Raw genomic sequence first — 20715 nt, 5'->3', positions numbered from 1 at the left:
AGAAGTTCCTCCGGGGATTTTCTCCAGAGATTCTTTCGGTGATTTTCCAGAGAATTTATCTGGATTTTTTCTCAAGGATTTTCTCCGGAACTTACTCCAGGAAATCCTCCAGAGATTTCTTCCAGGGTTTTCTTTATATTCTGGCGATTTGCTCCAGGAATTATTCCGTAGATTTTGTCCAAGATATCCTCCGGGCAATTTCTTCAAGAATTCCTCAGGGGATTTCCAATAGCAATTCCTCCAGGGATATTAAGAAGTTTTTCCGAGAATTTTCTCTAGAAATTTCTTCGTGTTTTTTTATCAGAAATTTTATCCGGAGATTTTCTCCAAAAATTCCCATGAGAATTGAACCAGAAATTTACTATAGGAATTTCTTCAGGATTTTCTCCGGGGGTTTCCTCTAGAAATTCCGCCAGAAATTCCTTCGGGGTTTCCTCCGGAAATTTCAAGAACTTTACCGGGGATTTTCTCTGGTCCAAGAAGTCCAAGAATTCTTCTGGGGAATTCATCCAAAAATTCTTCTGGGGATTTCCTACAGGAATAATTTTGAAGATTTTATTAAGAAATTTCTCCGGGGTTTTTTTTTCAGGGTTTCTTTGCAGGAACTCCTCTAGAGGTCTTTTATATTCTGGCGATTTGCTCCAGGAATTATTCCGGAGATTTTTTCAAAGATATTCTCCGGGGAATTTCTTCAGGAATTCCTCAGGGGATTTCCAATAGCAATTCCTTCAGGGATATTCAGAAGTTTATCCGAGGATTTTCCCCAGAATTTCCTTCGTGTTTTTTTTCAGAATTTTATCCGGAGATTTCCTCCAAAATTTCCCTGGTGAGTTGTACCAGGAATTTCTTCGGAAATTTACACCAGGAATTTCTTCAGGGTTTCCTCCGGGGGTTTTCTCCAGATATTCCTCCAGGGATTTCCTTCGGAAATTTCAAGAATCTTTCCAGAGATTTTCTCCGGTGATCCCTCAGGGGATATCGTCCAAGAATTCCTCTGGGGTTTCGTCCAGAAATTCTTCCGAGGATTTCCTACAGGAATTCCTCCTGAGATTTCCTTAAGAAATTTCTCCGGGGATTTTCTCCAGAGATTCCTTCGGTGATTTTCCAGTGAATTTATCTGGAGATTTTCTCCAGAGTCCATGCATTTCTCCGGAGATTTCTTTCAGGGATTTCTTGCAGGAACTCCTCTAGAGACCTTTAATATTCTGGCGATTTGCTCCAGAAATTATTTTGGAGATGTCTTCCAAGATATTCTTCGGGGAGTTTCTTCAGAAATTCCTCAGGGGATTTCCAATAACAATTCCTCCAGGGATATTAAGAAATTCCTCCGAGGATTTTCCCCAGAAATTCCTTCGTATTCTTTTTTTAGAGATTTTATCCGGAGATTCCTCCAGAATTTCCCTGGAGATTTGAACCAGGAATTTCTCCGGAAATTCACTCCACGATTTCCTTCGGGGGTTGTCTCTGGAAATTTCGCCAGAAATTCCTCCGGAAATTTCAACTTTACCGGGGATTTTCTCTGGTAATCCCTTACTGAATTTCGTTCAAGAATTCCTCTGGAGATTTCGTCTAAGAATTTCTCTGGGGATTTCGTCCAGAATTCCTCCTGAGATTTCCCTAAGAAATTCCTCCGGGGATTTTCTCCAGAGATTCCTTCGGTGGATTTTCCAGAGAATTTATCTGGAGTTATTCTCCAGGAATTTCTCCAGAATTTCCTCCGGAGATTTCTTCCTGGGATTTCTTGCAGGAACTCTTCTAGAGGATTTCTCGGTGGATTTCCAATAGCAATTTCTCCAGGGATATTAAGAAATTCCTCCGAAAATTTTCTCTAATAATTTCTTCGTATTTTATTTTTTTTTTCCAAGAATTTATCCGGAGATTCCCTGGAGACTTGAATCAGGAGTTTCTTCGGAAATTAACTACAGGAATTTCTTCAGGATTTCCTCCGGGGGTGTTCTCCAGAAATTCTTCCGGAAATTTCAAGAACTTTACCGAGGATGGTAATCCCTCAGGGTATTGCGTCCAAGAATTCCTCTGGGGATGTCTTCCATAAATTCTTCCGGGGATTTCCTACAGGAATAATTCCAAAGATTTTATTAAGAAATTCCTCCGGCGATTTTCTCCAGAGATTCCTTCGGTATTTTCCAGAGAATTTATCTGAAGTTTTTCTCCAGGAGTTTCTCCAGAACTTCCTCCGAATTCCTGGATTTCTTCCAGGGGTTTCTTGCAGGAACTCATGTAGAGGCCTTTTATATTCTGGCGATTGCTCCAGGAATTATTCCGGAGATTTTTTCCAAGATATCCTCTGGAGAATTTCTTCAGGAATTCCTAAGGGGATTTCCAATAGCAATTCCTCCAGGGATATTAAGAAATTCCTCCGAGGATTTTCCTCAGAATTTTTTTTTTCAGAGATTTTATCCGGAGATTTCCTCCAAAATTTCCTTGGTGAGTTGAACCAGGAATTTCTTCGGAAATTTACTATAGGAATTTCTTCGGAAATTTACTCCAGGAATTTCTTCGGAAATTTACTCCAGGAATTTCTTCAGGATTCCCTTCGGGGGTTTTCTCTAGATATTCCTCCAGGGATTTTCTCTGGTGATCCCTCAGGGGATTTTGTCCAAGAATTCCACTGGAGATTTCCTCCGGAAATTTCAACAACTTTACCGGAGATTTTCTCTGGTAATCCCTCACTGAATTTCGTCCAAGAATTACTCTGGGGATTTCGTAGAAGAATTCCTCTGGGGATTCCGTCCAAGAATTCCTCTGGGGATTTCGTCCAGAAATTCTTACGGGGATTTACTACAGGAATTCCTCCTGAGATTTCCTGAAGAAATTTCTCCGGGGATTTTCTCCAGAGATTCCATCGGTGATTTTTCCAAAGAATTTATCTGGAGTTATTCTCCAGGAGTTTCTCCGGAACTTTCTCCGAATTCCTGGATTTCTTCCAGGGATTTCTTGCAAGAACTCCTCTAGAGGCCTTTTATATGCTGGCGATTTGCTCCAGGAATCATTCCGAAGATTTTTTCAATATATCTTCCTGGAATTTCTTCAGGAATTCCTAAGGGGATTTCCAATAGCAATTCCTCCAGGGATATTAAGAAATTCCTCCGAGGATTTTCCCCAGAAATCCTTCGTGTTTTTTTTCAGAGATTTTATCCGGAGATTTCTTCCAAAATTTCCCTGGTGAGTTGAACCAGGAATTTCTTCGGAAATTTACTCCAGGAATTTCTTCAGGATTATTCCTCCGGGGGTTTTCTACAGATATTCCTCCAGGGATTTCCCTTCGGAAATTTTCAAAAATCTTTCCGAGGATTTTCTCTGGTGATCCCACAGAGTATTTCGTCCAAGAATTCTTCTGGGATTTCTTCCAGAAATTCTTCGGGGATTTCCTACAGGAATTCCTCCTGAGATTTCTTAAGAAATTCCTCCGGGGATTTTCTCCAGAGATTCCTTCGGTGATTTTCCGGTGAATTATCTGGAGTTTTTCTCCAGAACTTCCTCCATAAATTTCTCTGGAGATTTTCTTGCAGGAACTCCTCTAGAGACCTTTTATATTCTGGCGATTTGCTCCAGGAATTATTCCGGAGATTTTTTCCAAGATATTCTCCGGGAATATCTTCCGAAATTCCTCAGGAGATTTCCAATAGCAATTCCTCCAGGGATATAAAGAAAATTCCTCCGAGGATTTTCCCCAGAAATTCCTTCGTTTTTTTAGAGATTTTATCCGGAGATTCCTGCCAGAATTTCCCTGGAGAATTGAACCAGGATTTCTCCGGAAATTTATTCCAGGAATTTCTTCAGGATTTTCTCCGGGGTTTTTTTTCTGGAAATTCCACCAGAAATTACTCCGGGGATTTCCTCCGGAAATTTCAAGACCTTTCCGGAAATTTACTCCAGGAATTTATTCAGGATTTCCTCCGGAGTTGTTCTCCAGAAATTCCTCCAGGGAATTCCCCGGAAATTTTAACACCTTTACCGAGCTGGGTAATCCCTCAGGGTGTTTCGTTCAAGAATTCTCTGGGGATTTCCTACAGGAATAATTCCCGAAGATTTTATTAAGAAATATCTCCGGCGATTTTCTCCAGAGATTCCTTCGATTATTTTTCAGAAGAATTTATCTGGAGTTTTTCTCCAGGAGTTTCTCGGAACTTCCTCAGAATTCCTGAATTTTCTGCAGGAACTCCTCTAGAGGCCTTTTATATTCTGGCGATTTTCTCCAGGAATTATTCCGGAGATTTTTCCAAGATATCCCCGCGAGGATTTTCCCCAGAAATTCCTTCGTGTTTTTTTCAGAGATTTTATCCGGAGATTTCCTCCAGAATTTCCCTGGAGAACCAGGAATTTCTTCGGAAATTACTCCAGGAATTTCTTCAGGATTTCCTCCGGGGGTTTTTCTCCAGATATTCCTCAGGGGATTTCCTTCGGAAATTTCAAGAAATCTCTCTGAGGATTTTCTCTGGTGATCCCTCAGGGGATTTCGTCCAGAAATTCTTCCGGGGATTTACTACAGGAATTCCTCCTAAAATTTCCTTAAGAAATTCCTCCAGGGATCCTTACTCTCACTAACCATCTCATTTTTATGTCAGTCAAAAGTTCTTTATCCATTACTTTCGGGTTAAGCCGGCTCAAGTCCAATCCAAATTTAGTGCAAACAAAATCAAATCCAATCCAATCCAAACCCAATCCGAATCTAAATCCAAATCTAATCCAATCCATTCCAATCCAAAACCAATCCAATTCCAATCAAATCCCATCAAAATCCAGTTCGAATCCATTTCAATCCATTTCAATTCACCAATCCAAATCAATTTCAATCCAATACCAATCCAAATACAGTTCAAATCCAATCGAAATCCATCCAAATCGATTCGATTCAAATTCAATCAAAATCCAGTTCCAACCCAATCCAATTTAATCCAAATCCAATCCAAATTCAATCCAAATTCAGTCCCAAATCCAATCTAATTCCGAATCCATTTCAATCCGATACCAATCCAAATCCAATTAAATTCCATCAAAATCCAATCCATACCTATCAAATTCGAGTCCATTTCAATTTCGATCCAATCCAAATTTATTTAAAATCCTGTTCCAATCTAATCCAAATCAAATCCAAATCAAATCTAAATCCAATCCAAATCCAAACCAAATCCAATCAAATCCAAATTCAATCCAAATCCAATCTAAATCCGAATCGATTGCAATCCAATACTATTTCTAATCCAAACTAAATCAAATTCAAATTCAATCCAAAAACAATCTAAACCAAATCCAAATCAAATCCAATTCTATATCCAATCCAGTTCCACTCCAAATCAAATCCCAATCCAATCCAAATCCCATCTAAATTCAATCCAATTCAACTCCAAACCAACTCCAATCCAAATATTTTTCTTATTCGCAGTAATCTCGCTTTAGTTTTCTCAGCATGGGAGTCCTCTCGTTCCGTTTTTTCCTCTTTCGAAGACCTCTCGCTCCAGAATTAAATGTTTCAGCCATGGTGGCCTCTCGCTCCAGCATAAAACGTTATTTTCTTTTAGGCTATATTAAATTTTAGGTTTTTACCTAGGAGTCCTCTTCGCTCCTGAAATTCATGATTTTTTTTCGCCTTACTATTAGATATTAGTTTTCACATTTTCTTCTTTTCCCACCAAACATCTTTGCAATAAAAAATCCACGTGGCGAACAATTTATCACCATTTTGTTAAAGTTGCCTTATGTTTCAAATTTGAGGTCCTTTTTAATTTTTTTTTTCCTCCAAGAAATCCTCTGGAGAATTCCAATAATAATTCTTCCAGGGATTTCGTCCAAGAATTCCTCTGGGATTTTGTACAAAAATTCTTCCGGGAATAACGTAGGTATTTCCCGAAAATTTGCTTCAGAAATTAATCCGGGGTTTCCTCCAGGATTGCCTTCGGGGATTTCCCCCAGGAACTCCTCTAGAGGATTTTTTCCTCCGGCGATTTGCTTTTATGCTTCCTCCGGGGCTTTCTCCAGAAATTCCTCCGGAGTTTTTTTTTTTCAGGGATTTCGTCCAGGAATGAAATTTAATTATTTTTTATTAATCGTTAAATTTACGTAGAAGCATTGATCAATGTCTCATCATAAGTATAATCGAAAAATGGTCGAATTTGAAGGGTGCAGTAGTCAATCATAGTGGTTCAATTAAATATCCCCAAATTAATGTCTTCTACTTGAATATCCATAAAAGAATTATGCAATATCATATGCATCAATTGTTTTGTTTTAACAAATCTATTATCCTGGCTACTGTTCGATCATCGAAAAAGTGTTGGCTCACTTTTTTGCTTTTTTGTCTTTTTTTTTAATTTGAAATATTGAATCTATTTTTAAAATATAAAAAAAATATAAGTAAACCCTGACTATTTTTCAACTCTTCGATCACTGAAATACATCGCCAAAAGTTTTCACATATTTTCTTCTTTTAAATATATTCAATATAATATTTCGCAACAACCATTCAGGTATCAATCATTAAGTTTATCTATTATAATTTGTACGCGTTTAGGGGTACATGCATGAACAGATTAAATAGTAAGGTGTCAAATAAATTCTTCCTTGGATGAAGATACATTTATTAAAATATATATGAATCTATTTTTTGTTTTTTTTTTAATTGCTTCCATAATCTCACTTTCGCACCCTATTTAGCATTTTCGCCCCCCAAAATCAGTTTTACAAATTTACAAGAATTCGCCCACTTTGGGAATCACTGCTCTACATAGTAATTCAATAGTATTCTTTCGGCGATTTCGTCTAGTAATTCTTCCGGGGACTTCCTCCAGGAATTTTCTTGCTAATATTTTGTCCAGCAATCCCTCCAAGAATTATCGCCACTTATTCCTCTGGAGATTTCAAGGATTCATCCGGGACGCAGGGAATTCCAATAGCAATTTATCCGTGAATTTCGATCCAGGACTTTCTCTGGGAATAATTTCTCCGGGGATTTCATTAAGAAATTCCTTCGGATATTTTCTCCCAAAACTCCTTCGGGTTTTTTTTTCAGACAATTTATTTGGAGATTTGCTCCAGGAATTCCTCTGGAGATTGGAACCATGAATTACTTCGGAGATGACTTCAGAATTTCTTCGTTGTTCGTCTAGGATTAGCTTCGCTGTTTATCTAGGAATTGCTTCAGAGTTCCCCTTTAAATTCCTCCGGATTTCCCTTTGGATTTTTTTTTCAGAATACTTGCCGGAAATTCCTTCAGAGCTCCATCTTTCCCCAGGGACTTTCTCAGAAGATCTCCTCCAGGGATTCCTTCGGGGATTTACCCTAGAGCTCTTCAGTGGATTTTCAATTGCTTCGGCGATTTCCTTCAGGATTTTTTTCGGGAATTTCCACCAGGGATTTCCCCGGAGATTTTTTCCAAGAATTCCTCAAGGGACTCCCCGAGAAAACTTTCAGGGAAGAAGAGTTTCTCTAGGGATTTTGTGCAGACATTCTTTCAGGGATTTCCTCTGGGGATTTAACTGGGAAATTCCTCCGCGATTTTCTCCAGAAATTCTTTCTGGGAAGTTTTCCGAGCATTCATCCGGAGTTTTCGTCCAGGAATTTCGCTGGGGATTTACACCAGGAATTTCTCCGAAGATTTTTTCCAAGAATTCTCCCGGAGATTTCAACGATTCCTCCGAGTTAATCCTCAAGCACTTCTCTGGGGATTTTCACCAGGAATTTTAAAAGCAAATTCTTCCGGATATTTCAAGGATTTCTCCGAAGATATCTCCAAGAACTCCTCCGGTGATTTTCTCCAAAAATTCCGCAAGGGATTTCCAATAGTAATTCTTTCGAGGATTTAGTCCAGGAATTCCTTAGGAAATTTCATTAGGAAATTCCTTCTGTATTTCCTCCAGGAATTTCTTCGGAAATTTCAAGAATTTCTCCGAAGATATCCCCCACGAACTCTTCCGGACAATTATTTTTCTCCAGCAATTTTTCAGGGGAATTCCAGTAGCAATACCTCCTGGGATTTCGTTCAGGACTCCGCCTGGAATTCCTTCGGAACTCCACCGAGAATGCCTCGAAATTTCTCCATTCGGGAATAAGTGGGAGCTCCACTGGAAATTCACCAGAAGCTCCGGAGTTTTTCCCGGATTATTTCCGTAGTTCCTCCATGAATTCAACCCTACTTCCTTCAGGAATTTTCCTGCGAGTTACTCCCAGAAACCCGCTGGCAGTTTTCTACCGAATTCTACCCAGGAATTCCTCTCAAATTCTTATCGGGAGTTCCATCAAGAATTCCTAAGTCCGTCTCCTAGGTTATAGTTCCTCCGGAAATTATTCGATAAGTTCCACTACACAAAACGCCAAAAATCCCAGGATGGATGAACTCTGAATTTCTACAGAAATCCCTCCAGGGATTCAGCTGAAATTTCACTTTGTTCAATCATCACCAACATGTTTGTTTTTGTGATCACGTTCGAAATGGATCGGAAAAAATACAACACCGCTGCATGCTCGTGTGGTTTGGTCTATTTTTACTGGTCTAATTAATTTTGACAGGTCCATTTTTGGAATATATTTGGAACAAAAAATAGACCACCGGTGAAGTTGCCCTTAGTAGTGCTATGTTCATTTTTGTAATCTTTGCAAGCTGCAAACGGACGCGCCCAGGGAAATGTCATCATTCTTCTCAAAAAAAACAAAACTCCTTTTTTTGAAAAATTAAATTTATTCAGAAAAATTAAAAAAATCATTTGACATCAGTTTCGGTTCCTTCTGTTCCAGTTTCTGTTTGTGGCTCTGTTTGGGGTGAATCGCGGGCGCGGACTTTTCTTCTGTTAGCCGTTTTTTCGTCTTCTTATGCTTCTACTCCTTTCTGGTCTGCGCCTGTTCATTTTCTTTTGTAAATGCGGGGGGGGGAGGGGATTTATAAACAAGCTAGCAGCAAAACAAAATCCTATTCGGTGCTGTGTGGGAGGTTTTGTTTTTTAAAAATAAATGTGTAGGCATTAATGACCAATTTCGATCGATATTCATCCACGGTGACAACATGTTTGTGTTGGTGAATTAAGTTCGTTCCTGTGGAGCTGGAGCTGGTAGATTTGTTTTAATTTTTCCGCATTTTTACGATTTTTTTGGGGTAATTTTCTCTCTTCTTATCGAATTATTTTTTTTTTGTTTCATTTTCCTCTTCTGCGCTCACTCATTCTCTCTTCCTCTTTAGTTATCTACCGGTTGATCTTGGGATTCGGCGGATGCTTGCTCAACGGTGTACTGATAAGAGTGCTCCCTTCTAAAAGTTTGCGTGAGTGTGTGTGTTACAGTGTTGCCAAAATTTAAACGAAAAGAAAATTGATGCTTACTCGATAGGTTTTTATGGATTATTTATTTTTTTTTGAATTCCGCATTGTTTGTGTCTAGGTATAAGTTTGGATTAAATATAAATCGCGATAGTTTAAATTGAGGGCGCTTCTCCTTGATTATCTTTTCCTTTTTTAAGAGCTGTTCGATCAAAGAAACATCGGTACTCGCGCGCCTTTTTTTGTATTCATTTTCATTCTGACTTGTTTTGGTGGTTATCTCTCGCCTCTCGTTCTTTTCAAATATGCATGCGCGAGCGGTTGTAATAACAACAAATAAACTACTGTTATTTTTCAAATTTTAACTCATCAAATTTCCGTTGTTTTTTTTTTTCAGTAAATCAGAACCAGAATTGGATTTTTGAAAAGTTGTTACTGCTTCTTCGGCTTCCTCTTCTAGTTTGATTCCACATTGGGTCTGCACGGGGTTGAGTTGTTTGGCTCCTATTTAAATACAAACTACATTTAATATATCTTCTTTTCCACTTAGTTTTTCACTTTTTTGTAATAGTTAGGTTGTTTCAATATTTTTAAATTAAACGTTTTCTTTTCGTCTGCATCTTTCTTCCACTATTAATAAGTTTCTGAGGTAGTTCTTCTTTCTCTTGTTGTTGTTGTTTTTTTTTATTTTTTTTTCTTATCGTGATTATTTGTATCGGGATTAAGGACCAAACCAAACAATAAATGTTTGTGTGTACTTCTGATAAATTTATACGTGCGATTCGTTTTTGATGTATACGGAATTCTTCATTGTGTGTTTCAGCTGTCATATGTTCAAAATGTTGTAGATGTCGTTTCCATGGTTGCGCTACATATGTTGTTTACTGCGATTGGAGGTCGATGTGTATATATCAATAATTGGAAGATGGACTGCTCTTTTTCTGTCTATTAGTGTTTGTGTACGTAGTCTATTGTTCGATGGAGTGCATAAAATAATAAAAATTAACTATTGTTTCTGTGACAGGGAAAACAACATGTGTAGGTGTGGGTTTGTGAGATAGGGGGGAAAAAAAATATAAACATTCGGCTGTTCGGTTTGAACAGTGTTTTAAAAATAAACTGCAGATTTGGTATGTAATGACGGCTATTTTGATTTACGTTCGACTATTTGCTCATTAGAGTGTATAAGTGTGTGTGTATTTGTGGTCGTCCAAGTTGGCTGTTTTGAACCCAAATTGTTTCCGTTTTTGCGACCAAATAGAATTAAGAATAAAAAAAGTTATAAAAATATAATCTGTATGCAATAATATTGGTTGTTTTCATATTATTTAACGTATATTTTTACACAAAAACTATAGTAATTTTTTTCTTCTTGAGGGAGATATAAATACAGATAATGACAAGATTATAAACTATTATCACACAGGCATGTCAATATTTGCATTATATCCTAACTCATATCTAATCTTCCTTAACATAGATGTTTATTTTTCTGTACTTTTTTCGATTCTTTTAATAATTAAACAATGATAAAAATAAAAATATATATTATAATTTACTGGATCTTAGTTACATTTTTGCTTCTCTTTCTTCTCCTGTGGCCCTTTAATTCGCTCGACGATGTTTACCATGTTCTTCAAATACAATGTTTTGAAAAATCTACTACTCGTGTGAATCAACTCGAAGAAAGTTTTGCTTACAATCGGGGAACTAAAAGGGAAAGTGGGACAAAGGATAAGGGAGTGAGGGCGGGAAAAAGGTTGGGAAGGTTCAACAACGCCACCTACTTAATTACGTTGTAGTTCAGTCTCCTTGTGTTGGTGGTGGCGGTGCCGGTACGATTCTTTGTCTGTGTGCTCTCGCTTCTTTTGCGTAACGGAAGGCTTTGGATGTGGTAGGGTTCTGGGGGGCAATGGGAACCAGGGTTCACGTTAAATTACTTAAATAAAACGAGGATAATTAGGCATGTACGTTCTTGGATTGGCGAATCATCTTTGAACGCATTCCTTGGGGATTCGTATGTAAATGTGTTTTTAGGTTTGTGTGTGTGTGTGTATGTCTAACCGGTTTCGCTTTTTGACAGCTCGCACCCAAAGTAGGCTGCGGCTTCACAGGTTTCCTCGATGTGGTGTGGCAGCGGGCTGCTGCGTTTGCTTGCTTTTTCGTCAAGGCCGTCAAAGGAGCGATTGGGGCGCGCTGCTGTGTGTCAAACAGAAGTATCGGTCGTGGTGTATGGATTGTGAACAAACAAACGGGGAGGTGTTTGCATGGTTTGTGTGTGCATGAGAGTGCTTTTGTAGATTTTGTGATTACTTCCTTCGTTTGTTACCTAAACTTAAAATTTACCTTTTTGCTTTAGCTTTAGTAGTTTCAATTGTTTCCTTTAGTAGTTATAATTTAGTTTTATTTCATTATACAGTGTTTTTTCTCCACTTCAAAAAAGCCTTATAGTTCTATTTCAAATTAAACGAAATTAGTAAAGAAATGTACTCTTTTTAAAAGAACGAAAAATAGTTGGTAGAATTCATGATTTTCATCTCTTTTTAGTAGTAGTTTTTAGTAGTAGTAGAAGTAGTAAGTAGTAGCATTAAATAGTAGTAGTAGTAGAAGTAGTAGTAGTATCATTAATCAAATCTAAATCCATGGTTTTTTCTTCGAATATTACTTTTTCATTTTTGTTTTGCATTGTTTGCGCTCAAAGAATTGGTCCGAATTTATTTCCTCTCAGCGTTCTCCCTCTCCTTCAAAAACCAAACAAAAAATAAACAAACAAACGTCAGAACGTTCCTGTGCGGTGTCTTGGGTGAAGAGTTATCAAAGTTTAGTTAAAAAAACCTAAAAGCTCAGCTCAACTTGCGTTAGGTTCCTTGTCTGTCTGTATGTATGCGAATATGTGTGACATGAATGAATAAATGTGTATGTTCGTCTCATCTAAGAGAGGTTTCTATAGCTTGACAGAGAGTGCATAAAATTTCGTTTTCTTGATCCAAACTACAAGGGGTTATTATTTTCTCCGTGGTTTTGCAATATGTTTTAATCCTAAATATTTTATCGCGCTTTTGTTCTATATATCAATATGAGGTAAGAATGTTTCAATCCATTTTTTATCTATTTCACCAAACGATTTCTATACTGTAGATAGTTTACTTGCTTCATGTCTGTAATCGAATATAATATGCGCATTTTTGTTTGTCTCTCTGTGGGCTCCTTTCGGGCGCTGTATCAGGAAGTGGTGATTCAAATTTGTTTTTTAAAACTCCTTTTAAGGTATGTCTATATATATATTTTTTTTATATCTGAGAAGCGAGGAAACCGGATCTCCTGTTCGCGGACGTCGCCCAAGTCGACAAGGTGACCTTTTTACGGTTCGATCACCGAAAGAAACCGATCAAAGCAGTCGGTTCTCTGGTGAACGGGTGTGATGAAATGTCAGATTATTTCCGCTTCATGCAGTGTTGCCAAAAATTATTCCTACAATCTACCAATTATATGTTTTTTTGGTTATATTATTATTTTTGTGGGGTTTACATATTAAACTTGCTTGCAATAATTTTGAGTCGTATTTTTTGAGATTAGGATCATCTAAAATTAATGCTACTGCGATCGGTATTTTTTGCGTCAAGAATTTATGTTTCAATGGCCTTATGTCTATGTGTCAATCCATCTAATATATTTTTGTTTAGCGTCTACAGGTTTTGGAAAACGAAATTGGTTATGTTTAGTTTTGTTTAAAATACGATGCGCGATCACCTTGCCTCCTTTGCTTCGGTTATGTGTGTGTGGTTTTGTTTATGTTTAAATTTAATTTTTGTTTAGTCAATTTTGTTTATATAGATGCGAAAAGTGTGCTTACAATTGTTTTGATTTCCATCATTTACGATGCCAAAAGCAAGTGATGATTTTGTCTATATTTCGTTTGCCATGTACAATTAAATCTAGAGATGTGGATAGTGCAAATTAAGTTCGAAACTTTTCTGCTACGAATTTGTTTGTTCCGTGAATTGTTTACTGTTTACTCATTTGTTTATGGTTTTGCTCCAGCGTTGTGAAGTTTTATGTAATGCCAAAGTTCATATTTTTTCAGTTTACATCATTTTATGGGACTCCAAGTGACTTTTTTCAGTTTTCGAATCGGTTTGCCGTTGTTTTGGTTGTTATTTTTCGTTCGGGAAATAATCATTCACGTTCATCATTGTTAGATTTTTGTAGTTGTTGTTGATCTTCCAAAATAGTGGGCTATATCTATGTTTTGTTGTTTATTTCCATTCATGGTCTGTCAATCAGATGGTTGTTGCTGCCAAATTTGTTGGTTGAGTTGCTTTTCTTCTGTTGATGCCAATTATTTCAATGCAACATTCAACAAATGCATCTAGACTTATTCATTATGTTCGACTCTTAACTGTCAACATGACAGCTGAAAGGTTGAATCGAACAAATCATAGAAATTTGGATCATTTGCCGAATGTTGTCAGATTGCAGTTGCGTAAAAATCATTGATCATTAAAACTCTGTTGCGGTGCGCATCAAGAAAAACTGCGTCCGCCCGCACAGTTATCATTGGCCATCTATCTACCTTCGGTTTGTACTGTTTCAATTTGTACCGCGAAAAAAATGTTTGCTCTTCTTCTGCTTTCGGTAAAAACAAAACCTTCAGCGTAGGTTTTCTGTGTTTTGTTGGGGTGTTCAAGTTGATGTCATTCGTAATTCGTAAACAAACTTGACATTTAAACAAAATAAAAGTAAATAAATATGTCATTTGAGCGGTGATGAAATCTATCGAAGAAGTATCTTCCAGAATTCTGGTGTGTTTGTGTTTGAGAGTATCAATTTCCACCCGTTCCTATGCTATGCTACGGATAATGGACCGGAACGTGTAGCATCCGGCATGATATGAAGAGTTCCGTTTTGCATTTGTGGCTGTGAACAAACTTAATCGAGAAAAACCTATCAGCTGATTGAAGTAGTTACTGTAAACGGGAAAATCCTTACGGTGTGCTGTGAAGAAATGTGAAACTCGAATGGGCACTTTGGAAAAAGGTCACCACAATTAGGCTTATGATGCTTGATAAGAAACGTTCCAAATTGATTGTTGGAAAGTCGGGCTTCGTTGTCTCCTCGACCTTAATCACAACCAAAATGTGGCACCCAAGGGTTCAATTAAAGTGCTTTTGCATTCTGGGCATTCTTTTATTAGCAATCGCTTTTCGATTTATTACTCTCGCTCTATCACAACCCTTTTTTCATAGTTTTCTCCTCATTAGTCAAACAAAAAGTTCTCTTCGTTCGACGGTGGTGTACTTGGCACAACTAAATAACGCATTAACCTCACGATTTGCTTTTCGTTCCAATGACGAAAAGTAAACAACAAAACCTCAACAGAAATTACCAAGAAAATAAACAAATATAATAGGAAAATAATCAGTTGCTGTGTACGTTTCTAAGCTTTCATTCTTGTAAGTTTAAATTTTGACCAAAGTTGACCCTCATCTTAACGTTCCGTTCTTGCTTGCGTCCACGTGAAGGTTCGTTCGAGTTTTTATACAAATATTCAACGATATTATAGCCTCTAGGATTTAATAAATATTAAATTTTTTAGCTAAATATCTGTTCCTCTTTTTTCTCTTTTTACTTTTCCCTTTTAAATATATATAGTATATTTTCAATATAATATATATAATAAAAAAATCTAACAATTGATTTTAGTCACTTTTTCTCCGAATTTCGATTCCCTCATTCTATTTTCTTCCCTTTCTCTTCGCTTAAGCCGCTCGATTTTCGAGCAATAGTATTCTCTCTTACGTCCCTAAATGTAAAGGTAAAAACTTCACGTCTGGTTGCGGTTTTCACTCTTTCGTTTTCGCCGTTCCGTCCGTCGTGCGTTCCTCGGTTGTTCGAGTCTTTTTGTTTGAAATGCATATATGTATGTGTTGTATGTTCGTATTTATCCCTGATAAGAAATTCGAAAATCGCCCAAAAGGTTGCGATTTTGCACGAATTACTGCTTTGTATCAGTCACATGTGTCTAGGTTGCTTCTAGAAGATTGGTTTGTTTTTGAATTTTGAGAATTATTTTTGATCGCGCTGAATTTGGATTAAGGTTCGGTCCTCCACTACGTCCGGTAAATTTTGATAAACCCTCTCTATGTCACCAGTAGTCGTTCTGTTGGAAAAACCACATTTTCAGTTGCGGGTGTGTCCATTATGCCAAAGAATTGCGAAAATTTTGCGTCTACTACTCATCTTCCGGTCGCTACTTGCTTGCCTTATGATTCGACTGCGATTGCGTGAAGAGTGCGAAAAGTTCAAAAAATGTAAAGTCTTCTAACTGGGCACACTGCTGCTAGCGCAGCTAGTTTTGTAGTTGCGATTATTTAGGCTTCAAAACACATAAGTTTCAGGTGGATGTGGTTGTTTGATAGGTTGGCAGCACTGCCACTGAGGTTCCGTCTAGTTAACTATTGTGGGAAAAGTATGTTTAAAAAATTATTAATTTCAACACTTTAAACTATTTTGATTCTGGTTGCTTGCATGTTGAGGTACCTGTCTTATCTATTGTTTCGGTTCATATGTTAAGCTATCTTAGGATGTGTAGTTTGATTGTTCTATTGTTTCGGCTGATTCTGCACGGAGGTGGTAGTGTATGTATAGCAAGATTCAATATTTAAAACAAAATAAGAAAACAAGAATAATAAACAACAGTTAAGTGACGTTAAGCTAAACAGTTGTAAGGTTGCGAATCCAGCGCGTTTCACTTGAGCGTGAGCGATAGGGCACAAATCCATGGCATTTAATCGTTCGAATTTGAACGTTTTTTCTGCCAGAGTGTGCTTCCTAACCAGCAACGCATCTGCGAAATATCTGGACTGCTTTGATTATAGGCAGGTCTGGGGAGTGCGGGAAAATAGTTACTGGGAAAATATAGCTTTCAACAAGTAGAATTATGTTCAACAACAAGTTAATAAAAATTGATTAATGCACCTTTGAGTAAGTAAAGTTGAAACGTAAAGCTTGTTAGTGTTTTTGCTTGTGTGTGTTTGGCTGTTAGTTCACTGTAGGAAAACGTAAACAATAGAGCCGTCTGACCGGTTTGTGGTCAGCGACTTTCGTTGCGCTTCTCAACTTCTATCGGCTCTAAAACCCTAACGAATAATGGTGCACCACCTAGGTTTTCACTACTACAATTCCCGGTGAGCTTGTTGATGACTTTCTCTGTATCGGTGTGATTGTGTCTTATTATGAATGGTAAGGCGCTGTCCATGGATTACGCGACACGCGTAGCTCGTAGACGCAGCCTAATGCACTTTCTTTGAGGTATTGGTTTTCTCTCTTGATGTGAACCTTAGAATATGAAAATGTCGTCGCCGTTTGATCGCAAGCGGTGAAGCGAAGCGCTTCCGTCTAACTTTACCTCTAACAATTAACTTCCTGCTTTCAGTTCTCTTGTTGTTCTCTGTGTCAGCACCGAAATCTAAGGCAATCGACGGTTCGTTTCAATTTGTAATTCTTTTAACGCGATTCATCAATGTTTGGCACTTTCTCCCTTCACACTGGCAACACTGCTCCTCCTCGCGGAGAAGAGCGCCAAACGCAATCTTAACCTTTCTCTCTCTCTGTCTGTCTCTTGATTCCTTAATTAAATCGATCTCTTCCTAAACACTAGTTAAAAACAACATTCTCTCTTGCGCACTTTCTCTCAATAACGTTTTCTCTTCTTCATCCGAAGTCTTTGTGATCCCCACACAACTATTCGGTGCCGGGTCGATAAGAAAAGCTCTTGTCAAAATATTTAAAAATCGTCGTTTGCTTCCATTCGTGTAAATCACTCAGTATCAACGAGCGATTCCAAACGTCGCCTACTTTGATACACGTTGCCACGAAATGAGCGACGCTCAGAATCCATTTTGAAAAGTTAACATTTTAGATTTCCGATATTTCTTGTGCCGGTAAAAAAAAACAAGCGCAAAATTTGTAAATGCATTTCCTTTTATGGTGCTGCTTTTGCTGGCGAATAAACTTTGATGGGAATGTCAAAAGTGAAGTGTTTTTGTGCCTAAATACGAAAAATAAACTTTTTTTTGCTTAGCTCGAGAGATGTTTCACGATAGAGACTGATTCTGGTGTACACAATTTCTGGTTTTGTTTTGGCGCCGATCGGATCCGAGAGGGCTTCGTTCCTGTGCTGGAACCAAAATTTGATATTCTAATCCGGAACATAGCAGACTGTTTTTTTTTTGGGTTTGTTTTCGCGATCGCGGCTGGTTGCAGGGATTTCCTACCTTCCAGATTCGGATTTGATGTGATTTTTGTCCGACCTTGCCGTTGCTGTTACTGATAGGGATACCTGCTGTTTTTGCTGCTCGTGCGGAACGATTGATAGTGGTAGTAGTAGTTGTTGTTGTTGGTGCGATAGAAGCTGTTGTGTTAGTGTTGTTGTTGTTGTTGATGGTGGTAGTGGTGGCGACGACGATGGCAGCACTGATAATTGCAGCTGACGGCCATCAGCGACTATGACAGCGACGATTGCAGATTTTGATTATACGCTTGTACTAGACGACGGCGGCTGTGCGGAGGCAGCGGGCGTTGACGAGGTCGACGATTGCTCCTTGGCCTTCTGGGCTTTCTGCCGGTTGGTGGCCGGTGGGGGGTTCGTTTGCCAGCATCATCGTTCGGATGCGTCGTTGGGCGGACTGCCAAAAAGGGAGGAAAAACCGTGTTAAACAAGTTCGAAGCAGCTGACATCAAAAATTAACAGCGCTTTTGGCAACAGTGGTAAGTGATAACTGTCATGCCACCCAACGGTTTCACTTGTACTCACCTGAACACTGAAGAATGGACCGATGATGTGTACCGTGGTTTCTTCGTCCACTGGCGTGTTGGTAGTGTGTTCGGGCAGTTTGATTATGCTCCGGTTACTCGCTGCAATTCCCGTACGTTCTGGCCACCCTTGCCAATGATACGTCCAACCTGGAAAGATTTCAAGTCCAAACGCGTTACAATTCTACCTTATCCCAATGACTTCAACACCAAAACCTACCTGTGCACTCGGGACCAGGATTTCCACCGTTAATCTCACATCGTCCGTGCCGGAGACGAAGCCCTCCTCCCGCATCTTCTCGAAGATCAGATACTGGGCCTTCCACTGAGCTTCCGGCGTGCCGACGATGGTAACTTTACGCTCGGTTTGCTGCTCTAGGGGTTTGTCCGCCTCCAGCGGAGCGATCTTTACCGAAGCACCGGAAAATCTTATAATATTACGAATATGCGATCCTTTGGTTCCGATGATAGCACCGACGGCATTATTTGGAATATACAGGTAGGTGGTTTCCTGGACGTCGCTGGATCCGGGCGGGGCGCCAGGCACTGTCGGCGGCTGGTACATTGGATAGCTGGTTCCCGGGTACATTCCGGTACGACCGGTGAAGCCCATCCCGTTGCCCGCCGTAGACATCATTGCCATTGGGTGCAACCCAGGGAACATTATGCTCTGCGGGGCCAGCGCCTGGAGGTCGTTTTCGTAGCTCTGGCGCAGTTTGGCGCTGATCTGACTTTCGCCCCGGGACATGTTGTCGATCGAACCCTTAACGGTGATGATGCGCTCCAGGTTGAAGCTGTTGATGTCGTTTATCGAACTGACAGTGATCTTTGTGTCGGTGTCCTGCATTATCCGCTTGATTGTGTTCCCGCTCTTTCCGATGATGCGACCGATCAGGTTATTGTGGGCGAGAATCTTCAGGCAAATTTCTCTGTGTTGGTGTAAAACAATGATCATTATATGAACGGACCCCTAAACTTGTTCGAAAACTACTTACCCTTTGTTTGTGTTGTTGGCCTCCTGCTGCATAACTTCCAGTATTCTCTTGCATGCGCTGGTACAATTTTCCGGATTGCCGTAGATGGTGATGGCCTTCTCGAGGGAGCCCACATTATCCTTCCGGTGGACGTCGACGCGGGCCCGACTGTTCTGGGTGATCTGTCGTATCGTGCTGCCCTGGCGACCGATGATGGCGCCCGACCATTTCGCTGGCCACCAGCAACCGCAGCGGGAAGTCGGTCTGACGTCCCGGGCCGCCGCCTCCTGGCATGCCGGCGTACTGTGGACGGCTGCGGGCGCCTCGGCGGTTAGCTTTGTTATCGAACAGCTCCACCAGCAGGTTTGATCCCTCGAATTCGATCCCGTTCAGACCCGCGACCGCTCTTAGGGGTTGGGGATAGAAAAGGGAGAAACGTTGGCAAAATTAACATATCTGCTGCAAAACTCATGGAAACTGGACGAGGCGACTTTGGCTGAGGTTGAGACGATACGTAAAATCTACTATGGCGAAGGCGAGGAAAATAGCCGATAAAGAAGTTACTATAGAAGAAGAAGGGGCCCAAATAGCCGTAGGGGTAAACGCGCAGCTATTCAGCAAGACCAAGCTGAGGGTCATGGGTTCGAATCCCACCGGTCGAAGATTTTTTTCGGATTGGAAATTTTCTCGACTTCCCAGGGCATAGAGTACCTTCGTACCTGCCACACGATATACGCATGCAAAAATGTTTATTGGCATACTGCCGTTCTACGCATATTTTTCCCACGATCCATAAGGTTTACATAGAACATGGGACAGGTATGCGTAGAAGGGCAGCATAGTAAGCTCTCAGTTAATAACTGTGGAAGTGCTCATAAGAACACTAAGCTGAGAAGCAGGCTCTGTCCCAGTGGGACGTAACGCCAGATAAAAAAATAGAAGAAGAAAGTTCTCAAAACGATGTAGATGTAGCCTTAAGCTACGACCTAGATGTCTTCATGATACGAAGTTCAAGATGAAGACCAGAAGATTATCCAGTAACAAATGCGGCGCTATTGGTGGTGTTTCATTGAAAACACAGCGTTTCAGATGAGATATGATATGTTGTAGACCCAAGGGACTGGCAGATTGTGATGTTTTCGTAGCCAGCGTTGCCAACCTTCCAGATTAATCTGGAATATTCCAGATTTTTGAGGCCCCATTTTCACAAAAATCTGGAACATATAGATAAAATTTGTAATGAATTTGTAAGGTTCTCCATATACGACATAGGAGATCCAGATTTTTTCAGACAAATATTCATAATATTCCAGAATAAAAAAAAAAAAAAAATACTTGGCATCCCTGTTGCGTCGAAACCGGCTGTCAACTGTCAGCAGGGCCTTCGCCTTAAGCCTTGTATCTGGCTACGACAACCTCGTGTTGGTGGTATAGTGCTGGCCATCCATTGTCCCTTGACAACACGGCTAAACTGAACCGATAAGAAAGCTGGTGCTGCCGAGTAAACTAAATGAAGCTCTATTAGCGTATAGCGTATTCTTGTCGGTAATGCTTGAGTTGTCCTGACAAGCTTTACGCAGTTTACGTAGCGTTGGAATGGCTCGACAGATACGCAGTTTCTGGTAAGGTAAGTCAAAGGTAGATGCCGAGAACACAGCCCAGAA

The 20715-nt window shown here is 39.6% G+C and overlaps 1 protein-coding gene across 1 annotated transcript; it reads right to left on the bottom strand.

Moving 5' to 3' along the window:
• Nucleotides 1-11083: 11083 nt before the first annotated feature.
• LOC110680487 (insulin-like growth factor 2 mRNA-binding protein 1) lies at nt 11084-19479 on the bottom strand. The gene is given in 7 exon segments (XM_021856290.1): nt 11084-17913; nt 17915-17950; nt 18079-18167; nt 18170-18227; nt 18298-19006; nt 19073-19272; nt 19274-19479. Coding segments are annotated over 7 exon segments (1281 nt in total). The 5' UTR covers nt 19346-19479; the 3' UTR covers nt 11084-17796.
• Nucleotides 19480-20715: the final 1236 nt, after the last annotated feature.

The sequence above is a fragment of the Aedes aegypti genome, unplaced genomic scaffold (assembly GCF_002204515.2).
Source record: "Aedes aegypti strain LVP_AGWG unplaced genomic scaffold, AaegL5.0 Primary Assembly AGWG_AaegL5_hic_scaff_1488_PBJ_arrow, whole genome shotgun sequence".
Lineage (NCBI taxonomy): Eukaryota > Metazoa > Arthropoda > Insecta > Diptera > Culicidae > Aedes > Aedes aegypti.
Note: the sequence above shows the minus strand (reverse complement) of the source record. Positions and strands in the feature narration are given on the sequence as shown.